Raw genomic sequence first — 18,794 nt, 5'->3', positions numbered from 1 at the left:
ACTTTATCTGCCATCATTGGTAGCTATGCTAACTAGACTGAACATTCACATTTCAGAACATTTATGCTATACTGTAGCTAGAATAGCTCAGCGAGCCCGCCAACATGCTGACGGAGGAGGCAGACGAGAATCTGCTGTTCGAGTGAAGCTCCCCCCCTCTTACCCCTGCAGCCCGACTTTCATCATGCTATTTATTCTGTGACTCTCTGGCTGTGTTTATGTCTTCTCAGACAAGTGATGAAAGTATTTTTTCGTCACTTGAAAAAATACTTTCACCATACTTTCAGCTAGCACAGAGCTGCTGTAGCTAGTTCTGTTCTAGCTGCAGCATAGCACAGAGCAAGGAGGAGGAAGGATGAGCAGCCACATGAGATTATAATTAGCTAAAACCTGCCTCCTGCTTCTGATTGATTGTTTCCAGATAGCACTGGGAGAAAGCAGAGGAAATACATTTTTCATACATTATCTCTCGTGCCATACTTTCGCAACATAATGACAGTTTTAACAAATATGTAAAAAAAAAAAAAATTATAAAAGTGACATACTGCAGCTTTAATTTCACTTAGGAGAGGATGGGTCAAGAGGGACATGGCAACAGATATCTGTAATTTAAGGTAAAACTGTGTGGACTGGCTGAAGTCCAGACAGGAGACTGTTTTTATTATCATTTTATAAAGATTGGTTGAATTTCTGTCAGTGACAAATATATTGTTTTTGTTGTCTAATTGTAAAAAGAGCAAAGACATAGAAGTCCCTGTAGACTCAATGGAATGATGCTAACTAACTTGTGATCTAACACAGTGTTGCTCAGTTTTTTCACTGGGACAGGGGTGAGGGGATAGAGGGGTTTAGAGCTGCTGCTGACTGACTCACCTGTTAAGTGTAGGAAAAGGTACAGGGACAAGTTAAATATATGAATATGTTGGAAATGTTTTTTTTCCTCTTAATTCATTAAATGCTAGTGAAACTAGTGACACTTGAATAATAGAGATATTCAGACATGAGGTGGGTGTAAATTTCCTTTACTTTCCGTTTTCTGAAAATACAAACATCCATAGCAGCTTCAGAAGGGAGGCCCAGACTTCCCTCTCCCCAGCCACTTCTTCCAGCTCCTCCGGGGGAACCCCAAGGCGTTCCCAGGCCAGCCGAGAGACATCGTCCCTCCAGCGTGTCCTGGGTCTTTCCCGAGGCCTCCTCCCAGTGGGACGTGCCCGGAACACCTCAAGAGGGAGGCGTCCAGGAGGCATCCTGACCAGATGCCCGAGCCACCTCAACTGGCTCCTCTCGACGTGGAGGAGCAGCGGCTCTACTCTGAGTCCCTCCTGGATGACCGAGCTTCTCTCTCTAAGGGAGAGCCCAGCCACCCTGCGGAGGAAACCCATTTCAGCCGCTTGTATCCGTGTTCTTGTTCTTTCAGTCATGACCCAAAGCTCATGACCATAGATGAGGGAGGGAACGTAGATCGACCGGTAAATTGAGAGCTTCTCTTTTTGACTCAGCTCTCTCTTCACCACGATGGACCGGTACAGCGCCCGCTTCACAGTAGACGCTGCCCCAATCCACCTGTCGATCTCCCGCTCCCTTCTTCATCAGATTGTGATCTGCAGCTCTCGCTGGAACGGTTCGCGGGCGCTTCACACTCAGCTGCGATGAGGCTCAGTGCCTCCAAATCCGAGGCCATGGTCTTGAGCCGGAAAAGGGTAGAGTGTCTTCTCTGGGTCAGGGGGGTCGTCCTGCCTCAAGTGGAGGAATTTAAGTATCTGGGGATCTTGTTCACGAATGAGGGAAGAAGGGAGCGGGAGATCGACAGGCGGATTGGGGCAGCGTCTACTGTGAAGCGGGCGCTGTACCGGTCCATGGTGGTGAAGAGAGAGCTGAGTCAAAAAGAGAAGCTCTCAATTTACCGGTCGATCTACGTTCCCACCCTCATCTATGGTCATGAGCTTTGGGTCATGACCGAAAGAACAAGATCACGGATACAAGCAGCTGAAATGGGTTTCCTCCGCAGGGTGGCTGGGCTCTCCCTTAGAGAGAGAAGCTCGGTCATCCGGGAGGGACTCAGAGTAGAGCCGCTGCTCCTCCACGTCGAGAGGAGCCAGTTGAGGCTCGGGCATCTGGTCAGGATGCCTCCTGGACGCCTCCCTGGTGAGGTGTTCCGGGCACGTCCCACTGGGAGGAGGCCTCGGGAAAGACCCAGGACACGCTGGAGGGACTATGTCTCTCGGCTGGCCTGGGAACGCCTTGGGGTTCCCCCGGAGGAGCTGGAAGAAGTCGCTGGGGAGAGGGAAGTCTGGACCTCCCTTTTGAAGCTGCTATGGATGTTGTTTGTATTTTCAGAAAACGGAAAGTAAAGGAAACATGAACTGCTGTTTTAAGTTTTATATCACTATAATAATATTTGAGTAGAATAGAGAGGGGATGCATATTGTGGCAGGCTGGAAATCCATATTGCCAAAAAATGCATCCCTGTGCTAATTGGGGGAAATAAAGAGCTGAAAGGATTTTACCTTTTCTACGTAATGACACTTGTTCTCTGAGCTAATGCTATAAGTTTCATATCAACAAGACGGATGCAAATATTTTCAGGCTCATAAATTAAAATGCATTCCCTCCTACATTAACAGACTAGAAAGTTAAGCATGATATGAAATGTTCTACATAATGGGTCTCTGTTGTAATGCTTTTAAGCTATTATGGTATCAAAAGACTAAGCAGAGAATTTCAAACCATTTATGGAGAACGTTTACAACAGATACGGACTGAAAAAAAAGTTAGACTCATATGCGTCAATAAAGGTGTAAAAACCGTATTTATTTCAAGTAATTTGCGAAATGAAACCCACCGTTTTAGGTATTACATGGCTAAGAAACGTGATAATGTTACAAATATCTTTACAATTTCCTCTTTGGTCATATTTCAGTCCGTTTTCTCATCAATATGCGAGAGCTTAGAGCGATGCGGTCTCCCGCGACAGGGGATGCAATTTTGGGCAGGCATGCGTTTCTGGGCAGTCAGAGGTCTTGAGCGGGCAATGGAACTGATGCGGAGGGCTGCGTCAAAGCCAGAGAGCTGATGGGCCTGCGAGGCATGGTTGGATCTCCTGCATAGAATAAGGTTAAATGGTTGAACGCTCCACCACCAGTCATTTGCTGTGACCATTACCTGCTGACAAGGAGCGTTGAGCTTGGAGTATTGCCGGGAGATCAGGTCTGATATATGAGGACACGGCAGAAGACGACCAGCGGCCGAGTTGGAGAAGGGTAGCAGAGGGGATGCCCTGGACGGCAGCCAATGTGACCGCTCCTATTCTAAAAGAGTGACCGGAGAAGTGGCTGGGGGGAAAACCGCCTAGAGCTAAAACTTGTCTGAGGTGGCGAACAAACCAGGATGCGGTCATCGATGATCCTTCGGGATTGATAAAACAGCTGTTTTGAAGTTTTAAGCTTGTGCCTTTTTGCACGCAAATTTAAACATGAAGAGGAAGGGGCAGAACGGGCCGTCGATGCGAGCAATAGAGATAGTGCATGGGCCTTTAGCCTTGGAGTGGTTAAGAAAAAGCTGGTAATGATCGGAAAAGAATTTAAGGTCAGAGATGGACAGATCTCTGGATGGGTCGAAGGCGCCGGTCTTAGATGTGAACTCGCTAATTCTTAGGAAACTATAGAAAGCTAAGAGGAAGGAGAATGAAAGTCGTTGAGGAGGTGAAGAACCGTGGGCACCCTGGAGACATTAAGGAGGATCCAGCACAAAGCCTCCTAGAGCTTATTTAACAAGCTGGGTCTCACCGCAAAATAAAGGGAACGGTTCCACTGAGCTCCGAGCAAATGCCAATTGGAGGGACTGACTGGCATGACTTTAAAGGCATCGGTAATGTCGGCTTTTGCCAGCCATGCGCCGTGTCCTGCAGTTTTAATGAGAAAAATAACGTGATGAGGGAAGGGGGTTTAGGAATAAGGCTGTTAATGCTGGGAGATGGGCCGTGGTGGGGAGCCGAAAGGTTGAGAATGAGATGCTTCTTTCCAGAGTATTAGCGCGTAGCGACGCCCAGCGGGCTGATTCGGAACGTGGAAAAAGGGGGAGAGCTAAAAGGGCCGATCATGTAACCGTGAGATATTTCTCTGTGGAGCAAACATGACGGCATCCGGCTCACTGCGCGCGGACTGCAGGTTCGGGCAGATGAGCAAAGTAGTGGGATGGGACTGCACGCCGATGCGGAAACCTTGAGAGAGACCTGTAATTAGAAAATTCAAAAAAGAGGGCTCGGGATGCAATTGGAGGAGGCGGGCTAGTTCTGGAACGACAATAGAGGTAGAAAGGAAGCGGGAAAGGAGAGACTGAGTCAGCGACGTCCTTTTCTAGTAGAGACGCGGCGAGGACAGGTGGATTTGGGGTGCGATTTGTAGCCGACTGCTGGATTTGTAGCCGACTGCTGAGCAGGTGAGGCATGTTGGAGCTTGGGTGAGCATGACGAGCAGGTCCGTGTCGAAGACCGACCAGTTTAGACAGACGCCCGACTGGGACAGAACTGTTGCAGTCTTGGAGGCGAAAGCTTTGTGATACTGATAAAACAGAGAGCCGCCGTACTTAAGGTTAAGGTCGGCTCTGAGGGCTAGGTAGGCGTCTAGCTCGATTTGTCTGTCAGGGAAGGCAGAGCACAGAACGTCACGGTAGACGCGGAAGGTAGCGAGGAACTCTCCAATAGAGAGATCCTTGGAAAGGCATGGATCGCTGGACTTGAAGACGGTGGTAAAGCTGGCTGTGGAGGCAACGCGCTGGTTGACCTCAGGAGATGAGAGGATCAATGAAACCAGGTTGACGTACTGGCCCTGGAGCGGAGTTTCGGGGAGACGTGCGCGTGCATGGGTATGTAGGACTCGCCTGCGCGGGAAAGGAGAAATGGAGGGAGACGTCGAGCGAGCAAAGGCAAATAAACACGATTAGAGCAAGGAGATGCATTGGGGCGGACGCTGGAGAGAGTAAATGGAGCCTGAAGAAACCGGGCGTCCGGTTGAGCGGCAGAAGCAGCTGAGGCTTGAGTTGTTGCGGCTGCGGCGAACCCCTGCAGTTGAGCGGAGAAAGCTGAAGGGCTTGGCTTTGTTGGCATTTTTTAAGGAACTCCTGCGTGGTGATTGGCTGCGTTTGGGTGCTCGTTGCGAGGTGGTTGGCTGGAGTGGCTCTGCCCACGCGTGGGCGTGGTAATAGAAGAGGCTGACGAGTTGATTGGAGTCTTCTCAGCTTGGATTTCCGCTTTTAAGCTTCCATTTTATTAATGTGGTTTACCAGTTTCTATAACCTGACTTCCAATCCATGAAGAAAAACCATGCAAAGCAAAAATACACCAGAAACAGACCTGCAGCCAACGGACGGTTCTAGGGGGGCTCCACAGGGGTACTGAAGAAAGTGTACTAAATAAATGTGGTGATTTAACTTTCACAATTTTAATTTTACAATGAATTAAAAGTTCTAAGCTACCTCTAGAACGAATCCAAAATGGCAAAATCCTCCCCCAACAACAGAAACTGTCCATAAGTCTGATATATTTATCTTTATGGATAACCCTTTTAACAACGAACACTGCCATAAAATATTGTCTTATCACTGCAGCGGCTGTCCCACCCCAAGAGAGTAGGACGACACATGGGTGTCCCTTATTGTAATTTCTGAAATTAGCTCTATATATAATCTCTTCCCCCGCCCCTGCTTGCAATGCACTAGTATGCACTGTTACCATACTGCTAAAAGAATGATGGTTTAGGTGATAGAACCTGTGTCATCTGTTTGTTTTTCTGACAGAGGACCAGATACCTGCTGGTTTCCCCAACATAGACATGGGACCCCAGCTGAAGGTTGTGGAGCGAACAAATACAGCTACGATGCTGTGTGCAGCCAGTGGAAACCCAGACCCTGAGATTTTCTGGTTTAAAGATATGTTGCCTGTGGACATCAGCAGCAGTAATGGGAGGATAAAACAGCTGCGGTCAGGTGAAGCAGTCTTTTCAACTTATTCATGCACATTTTCAAATTGTAATTTATCAAAAAGGGGATTTAGCTGCAGCTTAGATAAGTGCTTAGTGATTTTAAAATGCTCTGTGGTTAGACTTACCTTTCTCACAACACAGCTGATGGTAATATAGAGGAGACAGAACGATTACAACACCAGATTTAATTAAAGTCTACGGAATTATTTGATGTGAGCATCAGCATGTAAAATTCAGCTTGACTTTAAGCAGAACTCACAATTTCATCAAGGGGTTTCTTTCTCAGGCATGAGGTAATTATGTTACACAAATTTATTTAATAAGAAAATGAATATTCAACCACTTAATATGTATTTTTTTATTTTTAGCAACAATAGATTTATTAAAAAACATAATACAAAGAAATAATTATAGTTATTCTGATAAATAGCAGATCAGTTGCCAATATCCCTCAAGATTAATATAGTTATATTTAAATCACTCAAATGATGTCAGCACAAAAAATAAATACATTTCCCAAAATTTCAGCTTGTTTTAATAATTGATTCCCATATCCTAAAGAAAAAAAGAAAACAAACAAAGTCCTGAAAATATTCCCCAAAGTTCAAAGTCCCAATCCAAAATTAAAAATCCAAAACGGCAAAATCCTCCCCCAACAACAGAAACTGTCCATAAGTCTGATATATTTATCTTTTAATTTATTTAGTTTAGTCAAAAGAAAACAAACATAGTGGTTATGTTACAACCCCCCCCCCCCCCCACCCCCACCCTGGCCCTCCTCCCTCCAACTGGAGGCAAGGGAGACTGAACTCCAAAATAAGGGTTTAAGTTGACCACATCTGTTCTGTGTTCCTTTGTGCTGAAGTTGATAGTTGACTCGGCCTAACTGTTTTCTCACTGTAGCTGGTGCTGACCAGGTACCGGCAGTCAATATTTTTTCTTTTGATTTTTAGTACTCTAAATGCATTTTTCTATTAAGTGTATTACCAGGAAAGAGCAGAAAAGATTTCAGTCCATTATGTCTAACGGTTTTTGAGATTTTGAGGGGTAGGTGTACCTTGCCACAAACACACCTTTAAATAGAAAAATATGGGGTTTTTGAAAGCCAGTTAGTCAAAAAATGAAATCAATTTGACACTTATTTGTAATGACATTCTATAAACATATATATAAATCATATTTCAAAACAAGAACAGTAAGAAAAACTTACTTTTAAAAGAAGATTCTTTAAAACATTTAATTTTGAATAATAAAACAAATTTCAATATTGATCCTAAAGCAGACATGGCATGTTTGGGACACCATATTGAAAAATATATGTTGAAACCAAGCCCCAAAACCCATTTTGCCCAGCCTGCTGTGTGGCCTTAACAAGCTCTATTTTTTTGTAGGGGTCTGGGAAATAAACATTAGGCCACAAAAATGCTTCCAAAGATAATTTGACCGATGGAAAAGATATTTGAAAATAAACAAAATTGAATATTTTCCAACCACTCTCCAAATTTGTCATTTTCATCCGATTTCAATAAAAGGCATACGTTTTTGGCCATCTTCAATCGTTTCCTTGTTGCTGTTTTTATTTTATTTTTTTTAAATCTAATTTTAGATCATTTTTGACAAAATAAACATTTCATTGAAACTTCCTTCCTAGATGTTATTTAGGCTGCTGCATCAGATAAAAACATTTTTTTGTGGCTGTCTTTAGTAGCTTTTTTGATATTGCTGGCAGAAAATAGATTTTTTTAAATGGAAATTTCCCTACTACCATCCATCTGAAATAGTGCCAAAGAAAGTACAATATTTCACAAAAAGTGTCCAGAATTTATTATTGTAGTATAGATATGGTCACTTCAGCATGCCACCCCCCACACGATGATGCCGTGGGGTTGCCCACGTCGCCCATATCAGAAACTGCCACTGAGCACATGATACACATGCGCAACATGTGCGTGCTGCACAAATCGCACAAAACCAGCACAAACGTCATGATCAGCCAGCTGGATGATCCGTCTGCTTTTCAGTCCGCAAAGCCCCCCAAAATTTGTTAAACCGGCGACCCAACTACACTGTAAAAAGCTCAGGAGAAGTTCACTCGACCCCTACAGGAGGGTTAAAACTCCAGTTATTAATTTTTATTTAGCTTTCACTATGTAGTGACATTTAGCCGACTCGGGGTCCGTTTGTGTGTTGATATGCATGGGCCGTCACATACACTGAGTCTACAGACTTGGTACCAATATAATATTCAAGTTCACAAATTAATCTTTATTTTGATACCCATTTTGTGGGGCTTATTTTTATAATTCCTTTGCTATTTGTACGATCTTTTCAGAGCTTTTGAGCTTTATGATTTACCAAAAAAACAAAAAAAAATATTTTATATCCTCTTGAGAACCGGTCCATACACTTATGTCCATTATAATGAACATTTTGTTGAATCTTATTTTTTGTTCCTACTTTGAGTTACCCTTTCTAAGCCCTACAGGTTTCCAGGGATGTGTCATGTGATAGGTTTACATACCGGGAAGCCCCTTTTTTTCCTAAATCAAAATGGCCTACCTGCCAGAAATCACATTTTATGGAAAGAGGGCAGATGAGTCAAATTTTTTTTTCTTTTGCTTTTTTTTATTATAATATTTATATTCTTGTTGATTAAATACCAATAATAATTTTTTGACCAGTGAAAACAATTTAATAATTTCTGTTTAGAAATAACAGACCTTTTCTGAATGTCAATTGTAGTGGACGTCAGGACCATTTCAGTGTATTTAATGACTCCACATTGTTGTAGGAGAAAGACGTGAAACAGGATTCTCCACAAGATAGTAGAGGGAGATTCAGATCTGTAGTTGCCAGATAAAGATGAGGTTAAGTATCAGCCTCTGGTGGGGAACTTTATCAGATCCCGGACAATCTGATGAAGAGACAGACTCATGGTGCATTCTCACCAAACACTTTACGTATGTCAAAAACGCATTTGACACTTCAAATTTGACACGTGAGCCCTTTTTTACGTTCATACCAAGAGCATTTGGAGCATCAGGTGCATCTGGTTTACATTCACAGTCTATGTGGAATGTCAAAAATGGTCTAAATGGTTCAAATCATGCCACACTAGATGCTCGGAACGCTCCTCCACAGCCCTCAATGCGCCTCCACATACACTTTGAATGTAAACCAGATGTGCCTGATGTTTGAAACATGTTTGGTGTGAACGCACCATCAGAGCCAGAGAGAGAGCAGGAAAGTTGCCGTGCTAGGTGGGCCAGGATTAAGTTGTTTGTTTGCCTAGAGCCAGGCATTTGTGCTGGGGTTGTCCATTTCTTGGTTCTGGTCGACATTCAATGAAAGCTCAACATTTGGTCATACATTGGTCATAAAGATCCAAATATTGGATCTTTATGACCAACATTTGATCATGGACACAATTTTTTTTCTTCGTTTGACCATCAACTGCAAATATCGTAGATCACAGATCTTTCTCACTAATGGTGGAGGCCATTAATAAACCACAGGTTTATCGTCAAACCACTTTGTGACAGTCAGCTAAGATGCTCCCTTCTGTTCACAGTGGCTTTGGTATTCTTTGGTTCATCATAATGGTTCCAGTTGCTGGAAGACCCTTTGAGAAGTTTGCAAAACTTATTCCTCATCATTTTACTGCTAATCACTGGCACTTTTGATTTTTTTAGTCCAGAAGATTTTGACTCTGGGAAAGGCAAGATAGGCCATGTGTGCTTATATTCTGAAGAAAGTCCTTGTTCATGTGTGTAATTTTATACTTCTATCATGTTTGAAATAAATAAAAAGTAAACAATTAAGTAAAAATAAATTAAGTCTTCATTTCTTGGGCAATAGAGTTTAGCGACACCCCTGCAGCTTGCAGCCATTTTTGTTTTTTATTTCAAGTAACAAGCAATAGACTGCAACCAGAAATGGATAACTTCTAGTTATTAAATGTATTTTTCAAATTTGACCTCTTGTTGGGTTAATGTGATTCATTAATCAATAATCTGTACATTTTCCATTTTTTTGAATTACATCATAATTTAGACTCAAATTGTCCTGATGTCCACGACAATGGACATGCTGTGAAATTTAAATAAAATAAACAAAAAAATACTAAGGTGTTCCTTTTGAGCTAAATGGGTAGGAAATCACATAAATACAGAAATTTGAAGACAGTTCTTTTCTTCAGTTCTCAGGAGGATCTACATTTGTTGTAAATTTGGAGGATGTGCAAAGAAATGCTCCAAAAACATAGAAAAAAATAGGACAAAAACAGAGCAAGCAGGGCAGGCATGGGCAGGGAGGGAGCAGAAGAAAAAAGCATCCTCCTTCACCGAGAGCAACCTCCCCTTCTCGAGCAATCATTTTCCACTGATTATGTCAGGATACATCCTGTCACGCACCTCTATGGGAACATGAAGGAGGGAGGATGCAGGGCCTCATTGAACAACAGATACAGAGTCAGCTGGCCTTGTGGCATTTCATTTAGGTTGTCCCCTTGCTGGGCCTTTTTCTTTGGCTTTGTGCCCCGCAAAAACCCGCAAAATTATTTAAGTCTTCGAGCTGCGATGTAAGACGCTGGTTCTGCTCTCGCTGTTGAACCGCTGCTCCGCGCTACAGGTAGTAATATTTCACAGACGGAGCGCCACTTCTGCTCCACCTGGTAGTGACTCTCACACCGAACCTCTGTTTAAAGCTGCAGCATCTAACCTAAAAAAATACATTTTACATACGTATTAAAACTTTCGCTGTCCTAACATGAGACAGATCATCTCTAAAAAAAATAATCGATCTCCTCCCTGCTCTGCATAATTACAGAAACAGCCACTCAGAACTAGCAGTAATCAGCTAGCCGCCATGCTATCAGGAAGTTTTCATTCAGTAACTCTGGATTGTTTATTGTAATGGATCCTGTATTTGCCTTTGAATGTTAAGTTTTATACTTGAATTTTTTTGGCAATGTTGAGAGGTTTTATTTTGGCTCTTTGCATTATTTAGCCTCTTCAGAGCCTCCATATGTTATCAGTCTGTTAAAGATAATATTATTGATAGAAGTACAATTTGCAGAATGCCTGTTTTGTTTAGTTTTCTTCTTGGAAAAAGTTATTAAAAACAAGTTTTTGTCTAAATTAAGGTGAATTCATGGTTCCTTTTCCACATAATATAACCAGTAGTGCTTATGATTAAAAAAACATAATAATGTGATCGGTATCGGCGATCGTCCCTCAGGGGGTGATCGGTATCGGCAGAAAAAAAACCTGATCGGCACATCCCTAGTATCAACAGTTGAAGATGAGCATTCTGAGTTATGGGAACTAGTACAAAGTTTGAAAGGAATTAATAAAATGTTGGAAGATAAAGTGATAGACATGGAGACAACATTCCGGCTACATGATTTCAGGCTGGTGGGATTGCCAGAGGTTGCTAAAGGACCAGAACCCTGCTCCTTTCTAGAGCAGTGGATACCGGAGGCATTCGAGGTGGTCCCTCTGCAGAGCCCTATAGTGATGGAGGGAGTGCATCGGGTCGGACCATAAAGAGGAGGCGGAGCCCCGCCGATAGCCTGAATTATGAAGTTCCTGAACTACAAGTAGATGGTGGTTATAGAAGCAGCAAAAACGAGGAAGGACATCCTCTACAAAGACTTTCAGGTGCAGTTCTACAATGATCTTGCCACTGAAGTCCATAAGCAGCGGAGAGGTTATGTCGCAGTGCGGCAACAGCTCCAAAAGATGGGTCGCAAACACGGCATATTACACCTCCCTAAACTTCTAATAACTCAGAGATCAAACGCATACACTTGCACAACCCCATGGATGTGCAAGTGTAACAGTGTTTAGGTTTAGGTTGTAGAATCCCACTTGCTTTATATGTATCAGTGCAATGGAGGAATAGCGCCCCCTCTCTGTGTGGCTGGTTATATTTTCCTGTACTCAGTGCCAGTCTGTGAAAGCTGCACGACAATGTGCTGAGTGAAACTGAGCAGTTGCACTGATTTGAACCCCGATATGTTCTCATTCAGGAAATAAACTGCAGATCAACCAGAAACTCCTCGTCTTCATTCAAAAACTACACAACGCAGAGTCGAGGGGTTATTGGGCCGGCCGGTACAGTGGAGTGAAGCAGAACCCAGTTACACAAGCAATTATAAACAAGATTAAAGGGTAACCAATAAGTGTTCAAAAGCTAGATAATACTGAATGTTTACTTTAGATCAGTGGTCCCCAATCTTTTTACCACCACGGACCAGTCAAGGCTTGGCAATCTTACTTTGGGCTGGGGGTTGGGGGGTAACTGATCCTCCTGTACTGCGACTGGTTCAGTCGGTAGAACGCTGGGACCACTCCAATCTAAGATCGAGCATATCAACATTGTTTTGGTCAGACTATCACAGCCTGTGGAGATTTCCCCAGATTTAAGACTCATAAGCTCTACTCCTCTCCTCTGTTCTCCACCACTGCCATAATGCTCTCTGACTCTGGTTGCTATGGTAACGTTTACATATCGCTTCAAAATAAGATATAGATGTGCCACAAAAACTTACATTTTACCTTCATGAAAATTTTAACTCAATAACGACTAATCTTGCAGCAGAGCTTGTTTCTCTGCTGCAAGATGGTCCCATCTGCGAGTGATGGGAGACAATAACATCCGAGGTGTGTTGCTTAAGCACAGGGTGCTTGGTCTCTATGTGGCGAAGCAGTTACTTCATTGCCTCATTATCGTGCCGGTCACCGCATGTAATGCTGCATAATCAGTCGAGAAATGGCCGCAGCTACCTTTCTCCAGACCGTAATGTGGAGAATCTCCCCACTGAGCTAGAACCGAACCGAATCACACATTAACCTGTTATAGAGATCAACTAGCCACTGGAATGTATCTGCCCTTTCGGAGCTCGGGTAGCTATGGTGCTGTTTGTGGCTGTACTTTAATAATCAGACCAAGTTTAATTTGTGGCAGCAACAGGTGTGTCTTGAACATGCTCTCAAAGAAAAAGCAGTAGTTTTCATCGCCTACCAACAGATAAGGAAACAAAAAGAATTTGGCTAAAAACTCTGAACTTGAAGAGAGAACTCAAAATGCTTTATTTGTGCTCATTTCATTATGAATAGAAAGGGAGGAAAACCTGCATCTGCATCCGAAGTAACTGAGTCAGTGAAGTAGCTAACTTTGCTAGTGCGGGTTATTTCCAGCCATTTCTTCAAGTTGCCATCCCTCCCCTCAATAGCTTTAGGTAGCGGTAAACAATATTGCCAAGTTGTGATAGCTGGAATTTCCACATATTTTATTGCCTAAAACCTCTGTGGAAAGCCGGTTAGCAAGTTGCTAACATGTGAACAACTGACAGTTCCGGTTCGCAGTGGAAGTCATGCCCATAAATCAAGCAAAGCCTCATGGGGGCTAGGAATAAGGTGGATATGGCACCCTGTGCGCAGCTCACACCTGCACATCGCCAGTTGTTCAAGGTGAGGCTAGCGGTGTGCAGCTGAGTGAACCTGACACCCCACCCACGTCAATAAATCCAGCAAATAGCCTTAGTGGTTAGTGCTCCATTTGTGCAGGTTTGTGTCGTTAAAATTTTCGTTTGTGCAGCTTTGATTTCTGAGATATTAAAAATAATTTTTTAGGTCATTCAGATTATTTCTAACTTTGTTTCTGATTTTATCTAATTGACCACAATGGATTCTTTGCACGTCAGCTTCCGCGTTCGGGGAAAAGCGGCTTGGTCGTTTCCAATCTACTGAAAATGACATTTTACACTAGGCAGGGGTTGCCCAAGGTAACAAGTAATGATGTACATCAATCCATAGCTCCAACAAGTAAGCTGGAGAAAGGTTTTAAGTTGCACGCCTCGTTATATATTCACTGATACGAAGGTGAGTTTTACTTTCTAGAATTAACAGAAGTTTGCCCATCAATGATTTCTGAAAAGGTTTGCAAACTGGAAACACATCTTAACTTTATGATGTGGTGTAAAAAAAATTAGCTGTCAAACACTCTAAAAAGTGTATTTGGGCTACAATTCATCTTATGGACTTATTTACATTAATTTCACTTCATTCTTTTGCTTTTGCTATGACAACTTACTTTTTTGTGTTCATTTAACTCAAATCTTACAAATCTTTAACCTAAAGGAACTTTTCACTTTGACTTTACTTAAAACAATTGAGTTCAATGCCAGTTTCATATCCTATGTCTCAACAACTCAATTTAGTATGATGACCCAACTCAATTAGCTAAGTTTTTACTTCATAAGGGGGTTTAACATGACAAATTTAAGTCACTCTTACTCAAATCATTTATTTTCTTCTAATAAACATTTAAAATCTCTGACTTAATTCTACAGAAAGTCAACTCAAACTTAAGTAGTTCCAAACTAAATTTTAATACTCTTTTTACAGTGTCCTCTAAATACACAAATATTTTCCTTAAATGACCATACTTTGACTTTACTTAAAATAATTAAGTTCAATACCATATTTGTATCCCACGTCTGACACCATGACTCAAGCTGACCAGGGAAAGATTCCCTGGTCAGCGACTGTGGCTCTGTGGGTAGAGTAGTCGTCTTGTGATCGGAAGGCTGTAGGTTAGATTTCAGCTTCTTCCTGCCACATGTCAATGTGCCCCCTGGGCAAGGCCTACCGATCTGTGCATTAAATAAATGTGACTCTGGTGCAAAGCGCTTTGAGTGGTCAAAATTACTATATAAGTTCATTTACCATTTTTGAAGTAAACTAAATGATTTGAGTAAGACTGACTTAAATCTGTTATCTTAAACATACTTAATAAATTTGTTAAAAATAAATTAAATTGAGTTGGATGATTAGAATATATTAAATTGGTTCAGTTGGATAAACTTAACTGAATTGCTTGTTACCTATAGAAGCAATTCAATTAAGCTAGTTTAACTATTTTCTTTTTAGAATGAAGAGGAATGGAAGGTGTCAGTCTTGAAACTGTTGCTGTGTCCTTTATAAAATCCCCAGGGACCACACAGTTTCCAGTGATCCCCCTCTGTTGTCTTTCAGAGGTTATTAGATAATTTATCTATCTAATAATCTCTGGTTCTGATCAAATAAAGGAAGGCAGGTTGGTTATCCAGATTTTACACACATGTAAACACCAACCCTCATATAAGGGCATATAAGTTACACATCCCTTACTCAACTACACACATGTAAAATAGACATTTTTCAAAACATATCTACACTATGCATCCCAATTTTGGCAGTGGTGGCACAGGGGCAAAGCACAATCCACATTGTCCTTGGTATGGACGTCATAGGTTTGAGTCCCAGCCTGGTGATCTTTGCCGCATGTCTTCCCCTTTTCATTACCTTCTTTTCTGTCTAACAACTCCAAATAAAGACCACAAGAGCCAATAAAAACCTTGGAAAAAAAAAAAAGAAAAACGAAAAGCACACGCTGCTTCTCAAACTGACCAGAAAAGAACATACTGCAGCTTACATGCAATGTTACCGAGATGAACAATTTGTGAAAACTGTCTGTCCTGTGAGGTAGATCAGTTTGAGACAAAGTTTTTAAAATATTTAGCAATTTCTAAAACTAACTTAATTTTATACACAAGAAAAAGTTAATTCTGTAGAGATTTAATGGAAACAAGAATAAATTATTTAATAATGGAAATTTTAAAATCCAAACTCCAAAGTACAATTTAAATCCAGATAGGAACCCAAAAAAAACAGTCAGTCATGGAAGATTGACAACAATAGAAACTAAAGGTGAGCAAAATTTAAAAGAACAAAACATAACCTCCGGAATATTTATACTCAAGGAATAATGATCTAAAAAAAGATATACAATTTTTTTTTGTTTCATTCACTAAGAATAGCATAGTACAATGAGGCAACAGAAATTCAGAAACAGTGACTGGAGAAAGGGAAGTAAATACCACAAAGTGAAACACCAGCAAAGGCAAAAAATAATCTATTGAGAGAATCATTAATTTAAGAATCCTGATCTTTCATAAACGCAAAACCAATATAGATAATGTGCTATAGCATATTATTTGTATTATCATGTAATATTAGTAACATATGTTATATTATTATGTAATATGCTGTAGCATATTATCTATATGTATCTTGATTATATATTTCTTGCACTGAGCAATATGTGCTCAGTACATGAGCACACATGTATTGAACATGTCATATGCTCATTGTTATTTATTATTGTTGTTATGTGCAATGCTGGGACAAACTAAATTTACCCCCTTTAGGGGATCAATAAAGTATTATTCTATCTATAGATATTATTAAAACTGCACTGCATCCACTGCTAATGTTTACAGTCGTTCTTAAAAATTATTAGATGTAAAACAACATAAATCTTATATTTCTTCTTTAATGATTTTTTAATAATTAGACTTGCAGACTTTGCTTACCTGCCACTCTTGTATTTTTCTCTCCCCCCTGCTTTTTGTTTTCTTTTAATGCTAATGTTGATTCTTTATCTTATTTACATTCAAATTACGTCACAGGTGGTACACCAATAAGAGGTAAGAATACCAGGTAAAGAAAAATCTGTTTACTCTCCCCTTCCTTTACCTTTATCCTCTTCAATTCAGATAATCCTCATTATCTCATTTCTGCCCTCATTCTTCATTCTGTCCTCATTTTAACACTTTCTCTGCCTTCAGCAGACACATCCTTTCCACTAGACTAAAGGAGGAAGTATGGAAATAAATACCATTAACATAAATGTTAACAGAGTCCTAACAATAACAGCTAACCATATTTTAAAATCACTGTGATTTGATAAATCATGTAAAATAACTGATATTAAACTGTGTATTTTTATTATACTTATTCTCTCAGGTTGTGGTCACAAATAGTGACTACAAATGTAAAGTGTAAAATATTAAAAACAAAACCAGTTGTCTTTTTTTTCTTTACATCTACCGGCAATGTTGTGTTTGACTTTTCCCATTTTTAGACTATAAAGAAGTCTTTACTTAATATTTTCATTCACTGTTATGTACAGGGATAACATTTTCAAAGATATGATTGAACTCAGTGTTTATTTATCTCAGTACTTGTTTATCATAGTACACAGTAGATATTAAAACAAGTCTTTCCTTAATTCACTAACGAATAAAAAAATAAACTCTCAACAACAAAAAATAAATAAAACATGTCAACTGCATAGACTATATAAGTTCACAATTAGCAGAAATGGCTAATTCCCAGTTGGAAGTGCCAAGCTGCATGTGGTATGTGTGGGTTAAAGTTTGTAATGACACTGACCTGAGAAAGGGCTAAGTGTATGTCTGTGGTATATACTGCTGGTACATGCCAATAGTTACCATTGATTAGTTCTTCCCACTTTTTCTTTATAGTTACCTGCTTTTTCTAGATGTTCTTTGAAGCATTTTTGCATTTTATTTAGAAATGTTAGTTTTAGCTAATCATGCCTTATTTAATTTTTGTGCCTCATGATAAATGAAATATTCATTATTATATCTGCATATAACATTTGTCATGTGTATTCTCACAAAGTTTTTTAGTGTTCACACTGCACATCAATTGGTAATGTAGATATTGTACATTGTACAAACAGCAAAAGTTTTGCCCTAAAAAAGGTTGCAGGTAAAATCAACATTTCTCTGTCCAGTTGTGTTGACTTTGATAGTTTTATGAAAACAATTGCATCTCAGTGATGGACACTGAAATCAATGTAAGATTGATTTCAGTGTCCATATATACATAAATGTATAAATTAAGTCACATTATTAAGACCTCAAAATGCTAAAATTATCTTCCTGCGTAATGTAGAGAAACTGGTGAATGTAATTGTATCGTCTAACTGAATGATTGTATTGACATCCTAGTTCAGTGTACAGTCAGCTCAGTTTGCAGATGGTTTTAAAAAGGCTTTTATTTTTATTGTGATTTTATTTTTGTCAATTTTAGATTTGTTGCTCTTTCAGTTGAAACTCCCAGACAGTTTTACTGTATTGCAAAAATGTTTATTAATCTTAATCTTGTTAATCTCGTGTTATGTCAGTTCAAGTTAACTTCAAATCAAAATCAAGTCAAACTTATTTAGAAACATTTACTGCAACAAATGTAGACTCAGGGTGATAATTCAAAATAAAATAAAAAACCACAAACCCAAGCGTGTCATGTCATATCTGCTTTATGAAATAATCACACATAAGTAAAAACGGATCCCATGTCTGTTTGGTTGTACATATAGTTTTCAAAGCTTAAGATGATACCTAGCTTTCTATTTGTTTTATTTCTTGATAATTGGTTCTAAAGTTTAAAGAGTCTGTGACACCATAAAACCAAGACATAATTTAAAAATGATAAACTACTGTGTTGTCATTCTCCATACATCTGGGTGAAATAAAATTTCTCAAACTGTGGTCCCCTGACCACTGATAGTCAACGACCGTTTACTTGCCATGACTTGAGCTCAAACTGCGACATTTACTGTTAGCTTACCAAATGACTATGTTTAAAAATGATAATGGAAAATGGCTTAAGACTACGTCCTAAGCAAACTGTCTTAAATCCCAAGCTAAAGATGCCAGTGGAAAGAAAACATTGCCAAGACTTCTTATATGACCATGTCTACAGGAATATTTTTCAGTTTCTCAAGGTGACTTGAACTTTTTTTTTTTTAACATACCACAGATTTAAGTATGCCTGGGCTGGGGCAGCAGTTCTGTACACCACTTTTATTTCAGGTTTTCACTTTAAAACCTGAAATAAAATAATTATTTGCTTTCTTCATGCTGAAAGAATTTTTTTTAAAGCAACTTATGTAAATTTT

The 18,794-nt window shown here is 40.2% G+C and overlaps 1 protein-coding gene across 1 annotated transcript in view; it reads left to right on the top strand.

The window, feature by feature from the left end:
- The window catches only part of ptprfa (protein tyrosine phosphatase receptor type Fa), a 163,656-nt gene that overhangs the window by 16,818 nt on the left and 128,044 nt on the right, over positions 1-18,794 (top strand). The window contains exons 5-6 of the mRNA XM_081606667.1: positions 5,794-5,982; positions 16,495-16,512. Of these exons, the coding sequence (XP_081462793.1) occupies positions 5,794-5,982; positions 16,495-16,512 (207 nt within the window). The remainder of the gene's footprint in view (positions 1-5,793; positions 5,983-16,494; positions 16,513-18,794) is intronic.

This window comes from Poecilia reticulata, chromosome 4 (assembly GCF_904066995.2).
Source record: "Poecilia reticulata chromosome 4, P_reticulata-male-v2, whole genome shotgun sequence".
Taxonomy (NCBI): domain Eukaryota; kingdom Metazoa; phylum Chordata; class Actinopteri; order Cyprinodontiformes; family Poeciliidae; genus Poecilia; species Poecilia reticulata.
The sequence above is the reverse complement of the archived record's forward strand: the minus strand, read 5'-3'. Positions and strand labels throughout refer to the sequence as shown.